Source organism: Larus michahellis, chromosome 4, assembly GCF_964199755.1.
Source record: "Larus michahellis chromosome 4, bLarMic1.1, whole genome shotgun sequence".
Lineage (NCBI taxonomy): Eukaryota > Metazoa > Chordata > Aves > Charadriiformes > Laridae > Larus > Larus michahellis.
This window is the reverse complement of record NC_133899.1, coordinates 13668616-13686262: the sequence shown is the minus strand read 5'-3', so window position 1 is coordinate 13686262 and position 17647 is coordinate 13668616. Positions and strand designations below refer to the sequence as shown.

General features: G+C 43.5%; 2 protein-coding genes across 4 annotated transcripts in view; one reads left to right on the top strand and one right to left on the bottom strand.

Annotated features, from left to right (window-relative positions):
* The window catches only part of LOC141741885 (uncharacterized protein F13E9.13, mitochondrial-like), a 55256-nt gene extending 52178 nt beyond the window's left edge, over positions 1-3078 (bottom strand). The window contains exons 1-3 of one of the 3 annotated variants that reach the window (XM_074583029.1): positions 2871-3078; positions 2632-2708; positions 1394-1476 (exon numbers count right to left, since the gene is read on the bottom strand). In XM_074583029.1, the coding sequence (XP_074439130.1) occupies positions 1394-1476; positions 2632-2704 (156 nt within the window). In that variant the 5' untranslated portion in view covers positions 2705-2708; positions 2871-3078. The remainder of the gene's footprint in view (positions 1-1393; positions 1477-2631; positions 2709-2870) is intronic. The other 2 variants (XM_074583028.1, XM_074583027.1) reach the window with 2 other exon arrangements.
* A 367-nt stretch (positions 3079-3445) lies between these two features.
* Positions 3446-15804, top strand: CCNE1 (cyclin E1). Its single transcript, XM_074583025.1, has 11 exons — positions 3446-3594; positions 3705-3795; positions 4062-4130; positions 10257-10399; positions 10479-10614; positions 11426-11572; positions 12397-12492; positions 12855-12989; positions 13075-13186; positions 13272-13429; positions 14267-15804. Exons 1-11 carry the CDS (start codon positions 3581-3583, stop codon positions 14387-14389), a joined length of 1224 nt encoding a protein of 407 aa, XP_074439126.1. The 5' UTR covers positions 3446-3580; the 3' UTR covers positions 14390-15804.
* Positions 15805-17647: the final 1843 nt, after the last annotated feature.

Genomic DNA, 17647 nt, shown 5'->3' with positions numbered 1-17647 from the left:
ATCAAATCAACTATACCTCATGTTGACACTGTAACTGTAAAGACAAAATATAAAGTCACAGTACAGAATACAGAGCTATCGCACACCTGTTCTTTCAACAAGAATGAAAAGGAAAAAAACGTACTCATTCTGTACAACTTGCAGTTAGAGATTATTCTAACTGGGTGAACATCTTGCACGTGCTCATCTGGTTCAGGAGCACTGAAGACCGCCTGTGTAAACATCATTCTTCTGCACTGCCGTCTGTCCTTTCAACAGCTCTGTTCTCAGGATTCTTTCCTAATTCAGCCTTACTAGTGCTCTGCCCATAACCTACTCTGTGTGACTTGTCTTGCATTTTGAACTAGGTCTTCTATAATTCAGATTAAGCTCTTATATTCAATTTTGTTCACTCTGTAAAGTAGCATTCTAACTTATGCCACTAAAATGGTTTCAACTGGTTTGTTATTAAAGTTTTGCAGAAAACAGCTGCTTAGAGCTACTTGTTCATTTAAGACATTTTCAAACTTCAGACATAAGGACACCTTACCATGCCAGAAAATGTAGGCAAGTCAAAGAAGCAGCACATCAACACCCGAAGACAATGTGCTATGAAATGTTTAAAACATATCTGACCTTTCAAAAGGACACCCACCCTGTTAAAATCTACTGACTCTTGAAGATTACTACACCATTTTAGGTCCAACAGCAATTCAGTCAGTAGTACCTGCCTCTTCTTGCCTCTGGCTGAGACTGGCCTTTTGGGCTTTCTCTTCTAGATGCACAAAGCAGGCATCCTTGCTGCCAGGGGGCTTGGATAGAAGGGTTAAACAAAGCAGAAAAGGGGCTAAGCTTTTTTTTTTTTCCCCCAGTTCCTGAGTCTGTGGTGTTTTGGTACAAACACAAACGTGGGGCAATCCTGCAGCCTAGAACTGACTGAGGTATGCATGCAGTGCCTCAGCTGTGCACATGGCATTCCTCCCTGACTTCATGAAACCAGTGTGTTGTACAGAGCTAAAAATACAGTGGCTTGTCAGACTGGATGATGAAGTATTCTACAGCCAGATACCCAGAATGCCAGCAACCATCCGGTTTGCAGTTAACTTTCCTTTTTTTTTTTTCCGCCTTAAATTGACTTGATTCTTAGAAATTAATGGTAATTCAACTGAAGCAACTTGAATTGCATGATTTGAATCTAAGCTTTTTCAATTATTTTGGGTGCATGTGATACTTAGTTTTTGTATTCTATAAGGTCTACTTACTATGTTGAAATAAAAGATGTGGATTTAAACATCTTCCTAAACCGCGTGATTGAAGATGCTTTTGATGAATCATTGACTCAATTTAAAATATTGGCTATGCAGAAGCAGCTTAGTGTAAATGCTGCCATAGGAAGAAGGAAACCAAAACTTACAACTCCAGCATCCTTGTAACCTGATGCCTCTTGACAAGCTTCATCAATGATCTGGGTCAATGGAAGAGAACTTCTTGGTGTCCCTGCAAGAATAATTCTGCTTACCCCAGGGCACACACAAACCAAAACCATGAACAGTAATAGCTTTCAGGTAGGAAAACAGGATAACTACAGGGATTGGCATACTGAAATAGAGAGAAACAGGGTAAACTTGCTAAAAGGCTGCTGTGTCTCCTTGTGACATGCCTCAGTGGCATCTCTTTCCTTAGCTGAACTTGACGGATCTGCTGTAACCATTCAGCTTCTAAATCTAATTCACAAACTGGAGGAATATCTGCTATAATCTCTTATTGTACCAGGTCTGCTCTTAGCTTGTTATTCCTATACTTATTACAGCTTATCCTGTATTAGTGATGCTCTGTGCAATACAACCTATGGCAAGATCGACCTCTAGGTCTGCAGAATAGCTATGCAAAACACCAGTCAATTTAAAATTAGTTAAAGCTATCTTAAACTTTAATCTAAAAGGTTGATTGTATCTGATATTCAGTTTAAGTGCTTCATGGCAGAGATGAACGCGCATGGGTTTTGTTGGAGTTCAATGAGTTTCCCTTAAGATCATCTCCAAAAGTCTTTTCCGATACTTGGGCTCCAAAAGCCAGGCACCAAGAGTCTGAAACAGGGACTGTCAAGAGCCCTCTGGCAATGTCGTTAGATGACCTGATGTCACAGCGTGGGAAAAACTGGCCATAGCGCCTGGAGGCTGCTTCTGGGAAAATGTGGAGCACAAAGATCTCTGGGCACCATCCGGTCAATGGGAAGGTCAGCTGCTGTAATCAGCTCTGCTTGCCCTGAGCCGGGGAGCAGGGTGAGCAGGTCCGGGTGGAACAAACCTGCCCGCTGTCTGAGCCTCCTCTTGCATCTCAGGGCCTGCGAGAGCTCAGTCCAATGTCTATCCCGTCCCAACGCCCCTTTGCGTAATTTCCTAACCATTGCCTCTTAAAACACGGCAGCGGAGTCACCGACACCAGACCCTGGTTTTCTTAGTCTAGCTCCCTACATGGAGGATCTCCTGCCTCTTTCACCTCTAGGAAGGGGAGATGCCCAACCCCGTGGCACCGCACGAGGGCACCGCTGAGGGGACGGGCTTCCCGGGGAGCGGGCTTGGCTGCGGGGGCCGCGGCCGGGCGGCAGGAGGGCCTAGTCCTGCCGGCTGGCTCTGCCCGGCCGCCGCTTACCTGGCAGCGCTCCCACATGCACCACCCCGACGACGGCCGCCTTCAGCCGCCCGAAGAGCCCGGGCAGCCGCATCGCCCTGCGGGGAGGGAGAGAGGGAAGGAGCGTGTCAGTGGGGCGGGCAGGCCACGGCCAGCCATGGCGGCGGCCCGCCTCCCGCCGCGGACAGGCCGGACCCGGGCTTGAGCCCGTTCCTGCTCGCAGGCGGGGCTGGGAGGCCCAGCCCCTCCGCTCCCCTCACCTCAGCTCACCCCGCCGCCGCCGTCCCGCCGGTGTCCACCTGCGCTGCCGCCGCCGCCACCGCTTCCGCGTCGCTGACGCCGTCCCCGCCCCCGGCCCGTCCCCGTCCCCGCCCCGCCGTCCCCCGCCACGGGATTCCCGCGCCCCGCGGCGCCCTGCGCCGCTCCCCCAGGGCCCGGCCGCCGCCCGGCGGGCAGCGCCCCGCCGCGCCCCCCGCAGACCCCGCCCCGGCCGGGCGCCGCCGCCGGCCCCCGGCGCTGTGCGCGGGGCCACGTGTGCGGGCGGGCGGGCGGGGAGGCGGCCCCGCGCCGCGCGTTTAAATGTCCCGCTCGGCGCGGGCCGCGCTGTGCGCAGGGACGGGAGCGGCCGCGCCGTGAGGCAGGAGGCGCCCAGCGGAGCCCGCCCGCGCCGCGCTCCCGCCCTGCCCCTACGCCCCGCCAACGCCGGGCCGGCACCCCCCCACCCACCCACCGGTCTGCCCCGTGAGGGCCGGGGCGGCGGGGAGCGAGCCAGGGCAGGGGGCGGCGGGGCTCCCCTGTCGTCTCCTGGGGTGCCCGGCTGCGGGGCGGGGGGGAGCCGGCGGGGCCGGCTCCGGGGCTGCGGCCGCCCTTTCCGCGCCTTCGCGGCCCTTTGTGGGGGCTGGGGCCCGGGCCTGCTCGGTCGCTCCCCGCACGGCGCTCCGGTCGCCCCGACGCGGCCCAGGCGGGCACCATGCGGCGGGAGAGGTGAGTCCGCCGTCCGCGGGGCCCCTGTAGGCCGAGGTCTCCCTCAGGCCCCCCCCTGAGGAGGCTCCCCCGCCGCCCCGGGGCTCCCGCAGCTTCTCCTCTCTTGGCAGCGACTGCGCGGAGGAGAAGGCTCCCGCCAAGGGGGACGGGGGTGCGGAGTGCGCCATGCGAGCCCGCAAGAGGAAAGCCGATGTGGCCACGGTGAGTGCGGGCCCGGCCCGGCGGCGGGGCAGGCGCTGGCCTGCGGGGGCACCGGGATGGGCCCGGCCGGGCCCATCCCGGTGCCCCCGCAGGCCAGCGCCTGCCCCGCCGCCGAGCCCTCGCCGCCTTTTGTTGGGTGGCCTGGGGGCCATGCAGGGGTCTGGGTGCTGGGGTGGTGGGGATGTGAGCCCGTCCCACAGTTTGGGCCCTCATCCCACAGTTTGTGCTCTTAAAATCATCTAATCTTTTTTTTTTTTTTTTGGTAGTTCTTACAGGATCCTGATGAAGAAATTGCCAAAATGGAGATGACCAGAAAAAAACAGTATGAAGACCAGGTAATCGATTTGGCTTTAGGTCATGCGCCTGTAACCTTACTTAACCCTGTTATTGTTTTGCAGTACTTCATTGTTATTATGAACACAGCATGGCAGATGTACAGCCACCATGTGCTGTATAGTAATGGGGGACTATCAACCCCGGCTGATGAAGAGCGCAAAACACTTCAGGTCATACAGGTTCCTTTAGAGTCTTTGCAAGAGATGAGGCTTGTGTCACTATAAAACATTGCGTTAATACTTCAGCATATCCAACTGTCCTGGGACTGCAAGGGTGCACCTTACAAAAGCCTTAATATGCTTTTAGGCCTACATGGTGGAGGTCTGCACTGACTTCTCTAGAGAGTTGTGAGAGTAGAGTCATGTGCTTACATAGACCTTGCAGGCCAAAGCACAAGACACTTAAGCGTATAAACAGAATCATCTTTTGAGATGATTCTGTTTGCAGTCATGTCTCTACTTCCATGTCACCTGGGAGCGAGGAAAAGTCTGCCTTTCCTTCCATCATCAGCTCCATTCCTATTGACAAGTATCGCTGTCAGACTGACAAGAGAGTCTGAGGTTCCTGGTTAGAACTTTGAAGCTTATTCTAGATGGTAATGCAGTAGCAAGGCTTCATTCCTCTGCAGAACAAAGGGATAACTTCTGTAAAGTCACTTAGCTGTGGGAACGCAGTGGAGGTTAGTAGTGACCATTGCCAGTTTTCTCAGTAAGATGTTTAGAATGATCTGAGTTATAAAGTCAAAACTAACTTTAGTAGTGTCTTTTTGCTCCCTTAGTGTACTGCCTCTAATCTTTGAACCTGAGATGCTATTGGTATCTGTATTGGTATATGGTATTGAAAGCATGATGCTTTTGTACATTGAGATGCCCACTCTAAATAAAACAGAGTAGTCTGTTTTCTGAAATAGATTTATTCCCCTCTTTTTTTTTTTTTTCTGCACATACACACATGTTTGCTCAGTCACTGTCACTAGGACTTCAGCCTGTTAATGCCCGCGCAGGGTGATACTTAAGCTGCAAAAGTCACGATTGGGGAGTACAGACCGTACTCATTTGGTACGCAAGGCTATGCATAATGTGGCACATCTAACCAGAAGTGGCAGCTGGAAGTTCTAAGACTAAAGTGCTACCATAACAGATGGGCATCATTGTTTGGAATGGCCTCTGCTTGTTGCAACTGCGTATACTAGTTATCAGTCAACATATTAAGCAGGGCTCAAATGGTGAGCATTTAATGAGGGGATCTCTCCTTCCCTTCTGTCTTTCTTTTGTGCAGTATATTAAACTAATTTCTCACTTCTGACAAGGAAGAGCTGCCTGTCCTTCACCACAGCTCTCTCCTTCGCCAAAAGATTCGTTCTGTTTGAGCTGAGTAAGGGATTCTTGTGCATGTTTATTGCATAATAGCAAGGTATTGTTAAAAAATCCTCAACAGTGACTGAATTTTTACCTTCTTCCAGAAAGAGAGTGGAAGGAGACTTGAAATATATTTTGCTTAAGTTGACCTTCAACTTTGAAAGTAGATAGACTTCCAATTTCTTGTTCCTGTTTGTGTTCCTGGCCTTGTAGCCATTCAATGTTACTTCAAGAATGATAGGTAAATTAAAACTTAGATAATTTAAGCAGTAGGCATCCAAAATACTTGGGGATTTTTCAAGTTAAGCTTAGGATGCTGCTGGGATTTGGCCCTTTGATTCTGTAAACCATAACTAAAATGGGTACCTGTGTATCCATCCCTACATAGAGAAGGTTTTTTGTTGTGACAAAGTAGCCAGATTGTTACAGATCTGTTTAAAAAAAGCTAACATTTGGCTGCACAGCAGCAGCTCTTCAGTCTATGGTGTGACACAAGCTATTCTCTGATATAAATTGCCATGGGCCACTAATGAGAATATGTTTACGGTTCCAGCAGCAGTATAGCAGGCTTGTATGATAGCCAGTGAGATAGTTATTCTGTTGAGGCACAACAATTCTAAAATGCAAGTAGCTATAAATCCACTGCAGCCTCTACCACATGACTTCTACATTAAATAAATTGTTTACTGACACTAGTTTATGCACAAGGCAAAATATCATAGTCACATCCCACTTTACGGCATCTTCATAGTCAATTCATTAGTTTGCTTCTGTTGAGCATAAGGCCTGAGTTCTTAATTAGGATGCCGTTACCCTTTATGTGATGAAAGGGTGGCTATATCATCAGGTTTGTGACAGCAGAATATTGCATAAATTCTGTGTTTGATTTTAGAGAACTGGCACTGCGGTAATTCTGCTAGCAATTCTCATATTAATTCTGGCTGCTTTCTGTGGATGCATACACTTCCAAGGCTCCATGTAAAACAAAATTCATCTAACTAGATTAGAGTCACCTGTGCAATTGTGATGCAAATCACATGGCCACCTCCATCCAGAGTGGAGAACTGAATCTAGGAGTTAGTTTCTTTAGATGAAACTAACTAAAGTTTTCAGGTGAAAAGAAGATGGAGTAAATTCTCAGGAAATAATTTTGATCAATTTCTCACTAGGCATTTTTTCCAGAATCTGGTCTCCCTCTTGTCAAAATGTTCCATCTAACTGGTTTGAAAATATCCTCCAAAAAGTTTCTTGAACCAATCTAGGTTATTGTTGTAAGATCCAATTTAAAAAACAAAACCCTAAAAAGCAACTTAAAAGTCTTCAGACAGACAACAAATGTAAACTATATCCAAGTTGAGAGCTCAAATCTGGGGTGGGAAAATATTCAGACTCCTTAGAAAATTAAAAGTAGCTGAAGCTCCTATGCTATTCAGAAAGAATTGGATCAACTTAATGTGAGTTGCTCTTCTCTCTCCTATTTATTAATTCTGGAATCCCTTTCCGATGGCAAAGAAAAGCCCTATACTTCAAACTAATGCATCCTCCGAGTGAAAAATGGTTAGCATTATAGGTCTTACTACTTCTGATGGGCAAACTAAGGCAGCAGTCTAGTAGTTGATTTCAGCGTCTCTCTGTTAAGAGGTGCTGCTTTCTAGGGTGAGACAAACAGGCCTGTCTCCCTCCTCTTCCTCTGCCTTCAATTTCCATGCTGAAAATACTCTGACCTTGCTGTTTGAATGCAGTTCTGCAGTCACCCTCTTCCTCTGCTTTCCTGCTCCCTTTCTTACCCTGGTCTGTGGAAGCTTGTTCTGGTGGCTTCCAACTCACGTTTTGATGCGCGAGTGTGGCAGCAGCTTGTATTTTTAGGTGTGGCAGCTTCACTGAAGGCCCTGCCTGTAACCAGTAACCTCAACGGTCGCTACCTGCTCCTTTTTGTGTCTGGCCTATACGCCTGAATGGTGTCTGTTTCAGTGCACGTTTGATGTATCAGTGAATGGTGACATGCTGCAGAAAACTGCAGGTGGAAATTTTTGAGCTTTTTTAAAAAAACAAAACAAAACACTAGCACCTTTGAACTCCTGGCTTTTCTTCTTTTGGAGCTGTATGGGCATGACTGCTCTGATGGAATTGTTTGGACCTCCTAATGAGCCTTCTCATGTCCTCAGTTCAATTTCTCCAGTCTGTATCTAGTTCTCAGGACTGAGAACTGTATTTCTGATCAATTGTTCTGTTCACGGAATATAACTGTGGTGTCACCAAGCTTTCTTGCTGGGCTCCATACACAGGCAGTGTTCTCCGTTGATTTTTGGCTTGCGTCCTACTCTGCTCCTCTTTGCCTCAGAAGTAAGCCCAGGACTGTAGGATTTCCTATGTTAGGCTGCACAGATTCTCTCTAACATGTGTTGCATTTTGGCAGCTCCCAGCTTTCGGGTTGGCTCTGTGCAAGCCCAAAGGAAGCTCTTCATCGTTTCCTCACACCCTCCCCACCTTAAACTGTTTCTTTTTTCAGTGGTTGCTCACATTTCCTTACAGTTACGGTGTGATATAATTAAGTTTCTTGGTATTGTTTCTTTAGTTTTGGTTGAATGTCTTGCTAAATCTGCTTTAAAGACTCAAGTCTGATTAATACGCTCCTTCCTTCAACTAAAATCCATGCCAGAGCTATAGTGTTCCCTCACTTACACTAATTCAGACTCTTGTCTCCCTTCCTGGTACTGTCTTGCTTTTAAGGGCCCCTGTGCATTTGTTTCCTTCTTATCTCTAGCTAAGCTATATCTTTTTCTGTCGCTTGCATCTTTTCCACAGTTGTCTTGATGAGTGATATTATGTAGCCAAAAACTGAGTTTTCACTTCTAAAAACACGTAAGAAGTTCTTTACCCTTGATTTATATTTCCTTATGGAAGATTGGGGGTGGTGAAGTATCTTAAATCAACAGTAGTTGTTGCTGCAGTGTGGTATGTGAGGTATCTACTTTGGTTGAGAACTCCGTGGAGCAGATCCCTTGTCCTTTAGAAGCTGCTGGTGTAGTAGGTACCTTTCAAGAGATATTATAGTATGTACTGCTTTTCTGTTGGTTTGCTGATTAACTGATAAGGCAGCACTTCTCCAAAGGCTGTTGGCAGCTGGGCTTGCTATGCAGTTTGGAGGACAAAGTATGACTAAAGTCTAGTTTTGAGGGAGGACAAAAATTAACTTAAAGCGATGCTGATGTGACACTTTCATTTGAACTTTCAGTTTGTAAGGAATCTGTCACTTTTAAGATAAAGATTCTATTCCCTCTTTCTGTCTTCTCCCACCCAAATTAAATCATGACATGGCTGGGTATATAGCTATGCTAGATTTGCATGTAGAACTCCAAGAAGAAAAACTCCTCATTTGTGTGTCAGTAACTCAAAGTACAAAGCAGTTCTAGCTGTGAGTGAACTGAAATTTGGTTTTGGTTTTGTCGAGTCAGTGGTTTCTGTTTCTGAAACTGATGCTAGAGGGTAGCCATTTTGCTGGAAAGTGATGTCATTTGTAGCAAGGACAGGGTAAAAATCAGGTGTGGAACATTTGTGAGAGGCAAAGTTTCATGTAGAGCATTTTACTTGTATCACCTCATGATTCTTCTGATATTTTTTAATGGTTTTTGTTTTCTTGAAGCACATTAGGAATCTCGTTAGGGAGTTCTGTCCTTTTAGTAGTGCAGAACAGATCAGTTTGCAGCAAGATGGCTGACTTCACTGTTAGGCAGAAATGCCAAATTTTAATTTACTTAGGCATGATGACGTGGGGCTGGCTTTATATTCTACCACAAAATAAAACAAGTAGTATTTTCCTGGGGAACTGTGTGAAGTGTACACCAAGATCCTGTTTAACAGAATTAGGCAGGAGAAAAGTAAACCTAAACTTTAGTTCTGATCCAAATAAAAGGATATGATGGGTGAAGTGTCGGATGGCTGATATTTGCAGACCTTGGCAAAATTCTGTATATGAAATGGTCAACTTGATACTTTAGTGGCAATAGGTTAACATGTACTTGCTTTATTCTGAAAACAATTGGATCACAAGTGTTTTGTTTTTTCATCTTAGCACTGCAACATGAATGAATAAGAAAAATTCTGTAAACTACTGTTTTGCTGTGTTCGTTGTCAAGGTTGCTTTGCATGAAGCTGTGACTTCAGGCATTGCATCTACATATTCCTTACGAGAAATCCTGACCTTGTATCTGTGTAATTATAATCACAAATTGGGTTTTAAAGTTCCATTTGCTTATTCTTTACCTGAAGGCAAGCATCTTGCCTTCATGCAAAAATCTTTGGTACAAACAAAATGCAACATGACAATAGGAGACTCCAGCTTGGATATTCTTCCATGAAACAGTTGTGGTCCTTCAAAAGGAGAACAGGGGAAATGTTCTTCAGCTTTAGTTGCAAACTTTCTCTACTGTGAAAATAAGCAACACCGTCTCTACCCAGCACTGGTGGGGCCACACCTGGAGTATTGTGTCTGATACTGGGCTTTCCAGTAGAAGAGCGACTTGAATGTACTGGAAAGAGTCCAGCAAAGAGCTGATGAAGGCGATTAAGGGACCAGAGCATCTCTCCTATAAGGAGAAAAGAAGGCTCAGGGAGATCGTATCCATTTATATAATACAGTTTAAATGCAGTTTAAATAGGTAATCATAGTCGCTGTCATAGTTTCTTGCCAATGTCTTGTCTTCTGTTTACAGCTAAAATTAGTATTTCAAAAAGGCACAGTGTAAAATCTCATATTTCATTTAATAGCCGTGCTGGAATAATGTTCACAAAAATGCCCATATGCTGATTCCTACTCCGGATAAAGATGATGATCCAGTTGGTGTTGATTACTCTCCCTTTATACATCTAAGTGTTGTTCCAACTAGAGCTTCACCATTACCAGTCCTAGGGTAAGTGTGCCATTTTGCTGCTGCTCCTCTGCCTTCTTTCGTCTTATGATTTGAGAATAAACACATTGATCTGTCTTAGCTGGGCGAACAGAGAGGATGTATGGAAAAACATGATAAACAAAGAAGAGACATATGTGAGGGATAAACTTTATATGCAAAGGCACCCTCTCCTGCAACCTAAAATGAGAACAATCCTTCTGGACTGGCTAATGGAGGTAAGCGTTTATGTGCTTGTGAGTATTTCAAGTGTGCTTTTGTTGAAGTGTTCTAATAACCATCACGATCTTTGCATAACCCATTTAGCACTAGACAGTTGTCTTCATCTTAAAGTTTGTCAATAGCACCAAACTTTAAAAAAAGAATATAATAGTGCATTGTACAGATGGTGTACAAAGTGTCAGTATATTCTGATATTCATTTAGATTGATAGTGGATAATAATCAATTTTTCCCTAAAGCGCCATCACATAACCTTTTTAAGGTCACACTGCAGATAAAAGCTGCACAAATGATTATGAAAGTCCCTGCAAGAAGGAAGGTATGGTGGCTTAGAGACCAAATCCATCTCTCAACCTCTTTATCTGTTATTGGCATGTAGGATGTACTACAACTTTTCTGTCTGTATGTGAGTCTCTTGTTGTTTGGATGACTTGGTGGCATAGTCTCTGTTCTTAATTCTGACGTATTTGTGAGAATTTTCTCTTTTGAGGTGTGGGAATGATACATCTTTGCAAAAATGAGGAACTGATGTTCTGACGGTGTTAGAACATGTGCTTGCATTTCCTAAAAGGGTTTTCACTCTGATCTCTTTTTTTCTTGGAGGGGAAGTTAGTGGCAGTCATCTTGTGTCAAAGGAAACTGTTTAACTCATGCTCTTATTTAACATGTTACTTCACAATAGCAGTGAAGCAGAAAGCCAATATGAATTTTATGTCTATCTCTTGGGTTTTTTTTAATGCATCTGTAGCATCTGTTTTTGACTCTATAACATTGTTCTTGACCTTTGTAATCTCTGATGTCTCTCCAGGTTTGTGAAGTCTACAAGCTTCATAGAGAAACTTTTTATTTAGCACAAGATTTCTTTGATCGGTTTATGGCAACACAACAGAATGTTGTAAAAACACTATTGCAGCTTATTGGTATCTCTTCTTTATTCATAGCAGCAAAGCTTGAGGTAAGTATCCCCAGCTTTACTTAAACACAAAAGTATGAATGGACAGACAGCACACTTATATGCTAGATGCATTTTGTCAGGCTTTGTGGAATTTGCTGCTGTGACTTTTCAGTTGGGAGACAGGAAAAAGAAAAGGTTCTTTTTTTCCTCTTCAAAATTCCTGCTCTTTTTTTAGAAGTGGCTAAAATTAAGACTAGATAACATCATAGTATGTCTTTAATCTTAAAAGGATAGTCTTTTCAGTGTTAGACTAAATCTAAAGTTTTGAATTGTTCTTGCTAAATGAGTTTTTGGCTGGCTGCTGTATACAGAGGCCGCTTGTTGCAGTTCTGTTGTGAGTGGAGCACCTACTGGATGATAGTCTGAGCTATTCTTTATTTACTGGAACAAATTGAACTATTAAAATACATAGTGCTTTTTAAGTTCTCACTGTTTTGTCTTTTAAGAGGGCTATTATTCTTCATTCTGTTCTTCTCAAGCAAGGTATAAAAGGCCTTTTCTTTAGCATGTATTAAAAAAAATCCTGATGTCAATTATGATACAGTCTCCGTGGTGCTGTAGTCAAACATAGTGCATGAAAGGTGAAGGCTATCAGCAGGGAGGTTGAACAAGAAACCTGTGTATATTAAAGGCAGAGTAGAACACCAAGAGTTAGGATCGGGGGTTGGTTCAGCTTATTTTTTTTTTGCCCCCTCTGTTTTGAAATGCTGAAGTAGTGGTGGGTTATTCTTTTGGTTTTTTCTCTTTTCCTTTTTTTTTTTTTAAGCACAAGAGATTAGTTACAACCTATTCCACAAATTAATACTTGATCTCCCATCTTTCAGGAAATATATCCACCAAAGTTGCACCAGTTTGCCTATGTTACAGATGGAGCTTGTACAGAAGATGAAATCCTCAGTATGGAATTGATCATTATGAAGGTAATATTTCAAAGTGGAATTAGTTCTACTTTAGTTTTTAAAAACGTATAGCATAATCATACTAAAAGCAGAGAGCCTCAGTTAATCTTATGTGCTGTGAAGAGGCAATTTCTCTTTCTAATTAGAAAACAGTGTTCTCTGGGTAACATGTGATTTAAAGCATCCACCATTATGTGCGTGTTAACAAAATGACTCGTTCCCCCACCCTATCAGCAGGAGGAGGTACAGGAGAGGATTAGATTTGTGTGTTTCAAAGATGCCTTGATGAACTGGAATTACAGCTTCTGATCTGGAGTAAATAAAGTTGCATGGTTAGGAATTCTTTATTAATACTGAAGTCTTGTGCGTGTCTACTCTTTCAGGCTCTTAACTGGAACTTAAATCCACTGACAGTTGTATCATGGCTAAACATTTACATGCAAGTTGCGTATTTAAATGAGCTTTATGAGGTATTGCTGCCACAATATCCACAGCAAATATTTGTACAAATAGCAGAGGTAAGACTGACTTCTTCCTTCAAATGCTGTTTCACCTGGAAAAAAGCGTTCTTGTGATAGACATCAAACAACTGTTGTCTTGTAGCTCTTAGATCTCTGTGTGCTGGATATTGGCTGCTTGGAATATACGTATGGAGTACTTGCAGCTTCTGCTTTGTATCACTTCTCCTCATCTGAGTTGATGCAGAAAGTTTCAGGTATTGGCATTTATAAACTAAGTCTAATGAGTTTACAAGCATCAAGTCTTCATTCAGGCAGAAAAGCCTATGTCTTGTCTTCCAGGTTATGAATGGTGTGAGATAGAGGAATGTGTAAAATGGATGGTTCCGTTTGCGATGGCTATAAGGGAAGTAGGAAGCTCCAAACTCAAACACTTTAGAGGTATAGCTCCTGAAGACTTGCACAACATACAGACGCACATAAACAGCTTGGACTTGCTGGTATGTATATGCATAATGGTGACAAAAGCTGTCTGTAAAATCTCCTACATCTTGTTTCTTCTTTGGTTAGAACATGTAGTAAATTTAAGTGAAGCATTATTGGATTGAGACTGAGTGCTGATGATAAAAGACATAAGGTTGTACTCCAGTTGCAATGTTCTTGGGACAGAGACCTGACTTGTTCAGTATTTAGTTTAAAAAGGCAATTGTAACTTAAGCCTCTCTTCTCAAATGGCAAATAATTACTCTAGAAATTGGAAGCATATTTCTACCCTTCAGGATGCTTCAAATATTGCGTGTTAGACCTTTCTCTATAGGAAATACAGGTAACACAACCTTGTCTAATGAAAAAGAGAAAATAAAGACCAATCACTTGAGACTGATCTTGTGGGACTGGTATGTGACAGTGGTTGACAAGAAGTTGAGCAAGAGTGGTTTTTAGCATGAGAAACTTGCAGAGGATCAAAATCTTGTCCAACAAACTGTAGTTAATCTAAGCTATTGGAGTGGGGTTTTTTTTCCTATTTAGGCTATGTAGCTGTAGTAGAAGTTAAAGCTCTCCCTGTTCAGTTGTTTCTGAATTTTGCTTTCTTGAAGGTAAAAGTACCACAGTGCTGATCATCAGATTCCAAAAGTTAATACTGACCTCTTGGGGTTTGTATTCACTAACTATTGCATGATTTATCAGTTACTGTTAGGGGAGCATGGATACAGATACGCATTTCCAGATCAGCAATCTATCAGATGAACAGTGAATCATATTGATTTGTTGCAGAGAATATACCAAAGTAAAGATTATCTTTTAAAATTTTTTTCCTCCTTTTCCTGTGCTTTCAGGACAAAGCTCAAGCAAAACAAGCCATATTGGCTGAGCAAAATAGGACTTCACCTTTCCCCACTGGTGTCCTTACACCACCACAAAGTAGTAAGAAACAATCTTCTGGACTGAAGCCAATATGACTTTAGAAACTGTTGACAGACAATTTTGCTGAAGTGCCTGTTCTGCTGGTTTTAACTCCTGCTCCATTATGGAAATGCTGCCAGTGAAGTTCATAAGCTTTTATGGAATCCGAAAAGGAAACCTTACTTTTCTCATGACAGAAAAATTTTTCTATTTGAAATATTTTTATTGAACATTAAAATATTTTAAAGAAATGGATCAAGTACACCAGCCACTTAAAAGAACACCGAAGAGTGCTCCAAATGCTGCTACGGAGGGTGATGCTTGATGTGACCAACTGTTCAGAAAAAGGGCTTGAAGTTTAGATTAGTTCTGTGCCCATTTGTCCTTTGGATAATCTGCAGTCACACTGTCCCCTGTTGACAAATGGGCAAAAAGTGCTCTGGAAGACAACATTTCAAAGCCTCTTTTTCAAATGGTTGGCTTACAACTTGATGCCTTTTAAAAAAACTCTTTATTGTAAATGCTGCTATGTCTCTGTGTATCCATTTTTAATAAAAATGCTGTCTAAGACAGCTGGTTTTATGTATATTCCTATTTTTCTTTGAATTATGTTAAGCAAAGGTTTTTCAGACTGTGACCACTAGTAGTGTGGGAGTTGGGGATGAATAATGTAGTAACTGTGGCTTTATTTATTTACCACTACTGCTTTATCAATTAAAACTTCCTTTTTGGATACTAAGATAAAATTGTCATGTTGGGCTACTTGGATTTCCCTAGGCCAGATGCAGGTGGCTGGGGAGGGGATAATAAACATGACAAGTATGTGGGCAATCCTTCCACAACACGCTTTCTAATGATCAGTGTACTGGGAAATTCTTGAATAAAATTGTCTGGGTTGTTATGCTTAATAGCAAGAAGTGATCAGTAGGGAAAGCCTACCTTTTTCTTAAAACATAATCATTTAAACTTGGGGATTTTGGCATAGTCTTTGACAGCTAATTGTCTTCTGTGCAAAATTGAGTTCTGGACTGGTTGTGTGCCTTTTTACAGGAAGAGTTGTCCTTGACCTTTGCAAGGTTTGAGAATCTGAGAAGTCATAGTAAGATGTTTTCTGGGCAGTCATGGTTCTGGAGAAAAGGGAAATAGAGAAATAAATGTAAAAAAAAAAAAAAGAAAGGTTGCTTGTGTCTTTCTCATGATGTTCGCTTTGAAGGACTGTTCAACAACACTGAAAACTTTTGTGAGACTATCAGGATTCATAATGTCCTGTAGGTAACTTAAATGCTACAAGACTTATTTCACAAAGTTCCTACTTCTGCTGTTGGTTAATTTTTCTAAACATTAGTTCCCAGCAAGGCTGCTTTTTATTATTATTTTTTTTAAGTTATTCTCCCTGTTGCTCTTCCCTGCCCCAATATTCTGATAAATGTTCAAGCTTTAATGTAATAAAAATGCCTACAGTAACTAATGGTAAGCAAATTATTTGGTGGTGTTTTGCTGGCTTTGTTTTTTCCCTTGCAATGAATGGTTCTAAGTTCTGTGCTAACAAAACAGGTGTAAATGTTAGCTGAAGAAGCGTGCCAGTTCAGAGAGCTTTTAACATATCCTCGGCAAAGGAATGTTATATTTGCCTGTTGGAAAAAGTTGGTAACGCTGGAGGAATTGTCAAGACACGTTTTGGTACTTTGTGGTCCTTAGATTTAAAACACAAAACCCGGGGAGGGGGGAGGATGGACAATAACCCTTTTCTATGCTTAATTACTAAATTACCAGCAAAGCTTCAGTACTGGTCCTTTTGCTGTTGCTTTGCAGTGCAGTGCTTAGTATGTGTGTCATCTATTTAAAAAAAAAAAAATTTAAAAATAATATTTAAACTGTAACTGACCCTTATAAATGGGGATTGTGTTTTCTGTATGACTCTCAACTGTTCAAGAAAATATTCTGTAATAACATTACTGATATGATGAGCTCTAACTTTCAGTTTAAGCTAAATATAACTTTCTGGTTAATACTTATTCACTCTTGAATGCAGGTGTTCCATGTGTTCTTGGCTGTGTGGGAAACACATATCTGAGAGATACATATTTATCTGTGAATGAAACTGTTCAGATAACAGGCCTCTTTCTAAATTGGATCTCTGTTTTTAGGTGGTAATCCTGCAAATTTTATAACTCCCCCCTCCCGAAAGGTCAACCTCCTTTATTTGGGTGGGAAGCAGCCGTTTCACAGCGTGGAGATCACAGCTTTGCAGCTTCCCAGGTAGGAACGTGATCACACGCTGGAGGTGCAGAACTTTCAGCAGGAGTGACTGTTTTTTTACTTTCTCATCCTTATCTCATGCTTTAAGAACCTTTGTTTCTGGCTGTCTTGCAACACATATGGATACTTAACGTCTGTCTGAGTGCACTGCCTTTCTAGGGTGGCTTGAGAAAATTAGGCACTGCTTGCCACAGGCTGAAAACCATTTTAGGGAGGAATGGTGCAGCTAATTTTAAGGAAGACTTAGAAGAGGGGGGGAGGAGGCGGCAGGGGAGGACAGTAGGGCTGCTCTGCTGGGGCAGGAGCGCTGGGGAATGCCCAGAAAACAATTTAGCCTCGCGTTGCTGCGCACTCCTCGACTGTAAACTCTCTCCCTTTAATAGCTATAGAGCTAGCATAAAGCATGCTGCAAAGCAAATTGAATTCTGCAGTAACCCAGGTGGCATGTGATTATCTTCCTCCTCCTGAAAGGTTTGTCATAACTATGTATCAAAACCTCACCTTGGCCTGAAAGCTGGGGGCACCGGAGAAACTTTGAACGAGAGAGATGAATCTAGGGCTAATTTTCTATTGCTGCTGCTACAGAATTGAAAGTCGGTGGTGGCTGTGATTGTACCGAAGGAAATAGCCCCAGATGACTGAGCTGAGGCGGCGGATGTGAGCTGGGCCTGGGGAGGAGGAGAAAGGATGAAGATGCGGAGGTCTGCGCTGTGAGCCTGCCAGATGCTAAGTTGTTGGAAACGCTGTAATAATCTAACAGTAGTTCGTAGAAATAGCTCTCCTGCATGGTGTGTCTCCCATAAAGCAGTCGGCTGGTCTGCCTGTGCCTACCAGTTTCTAGGTCTCGGGTCAGCATCTCCTCTTGGTTCTCAGGAATTACAACACGAGAGGGTTTGGTACATCCCCACTCGCAGGAGGTGGAGGTCAGCAGTCGGCACGAGATGAGGGGAGCGCTTGCACAAACACTTGTCTGCGCGTGCCGTGGGAGCTGGAAGCCCCGCATCGAGTTTCTCTCAATTCCGGGTGCTGTTTCTTCCGTGCCCCACGCAGCTGGG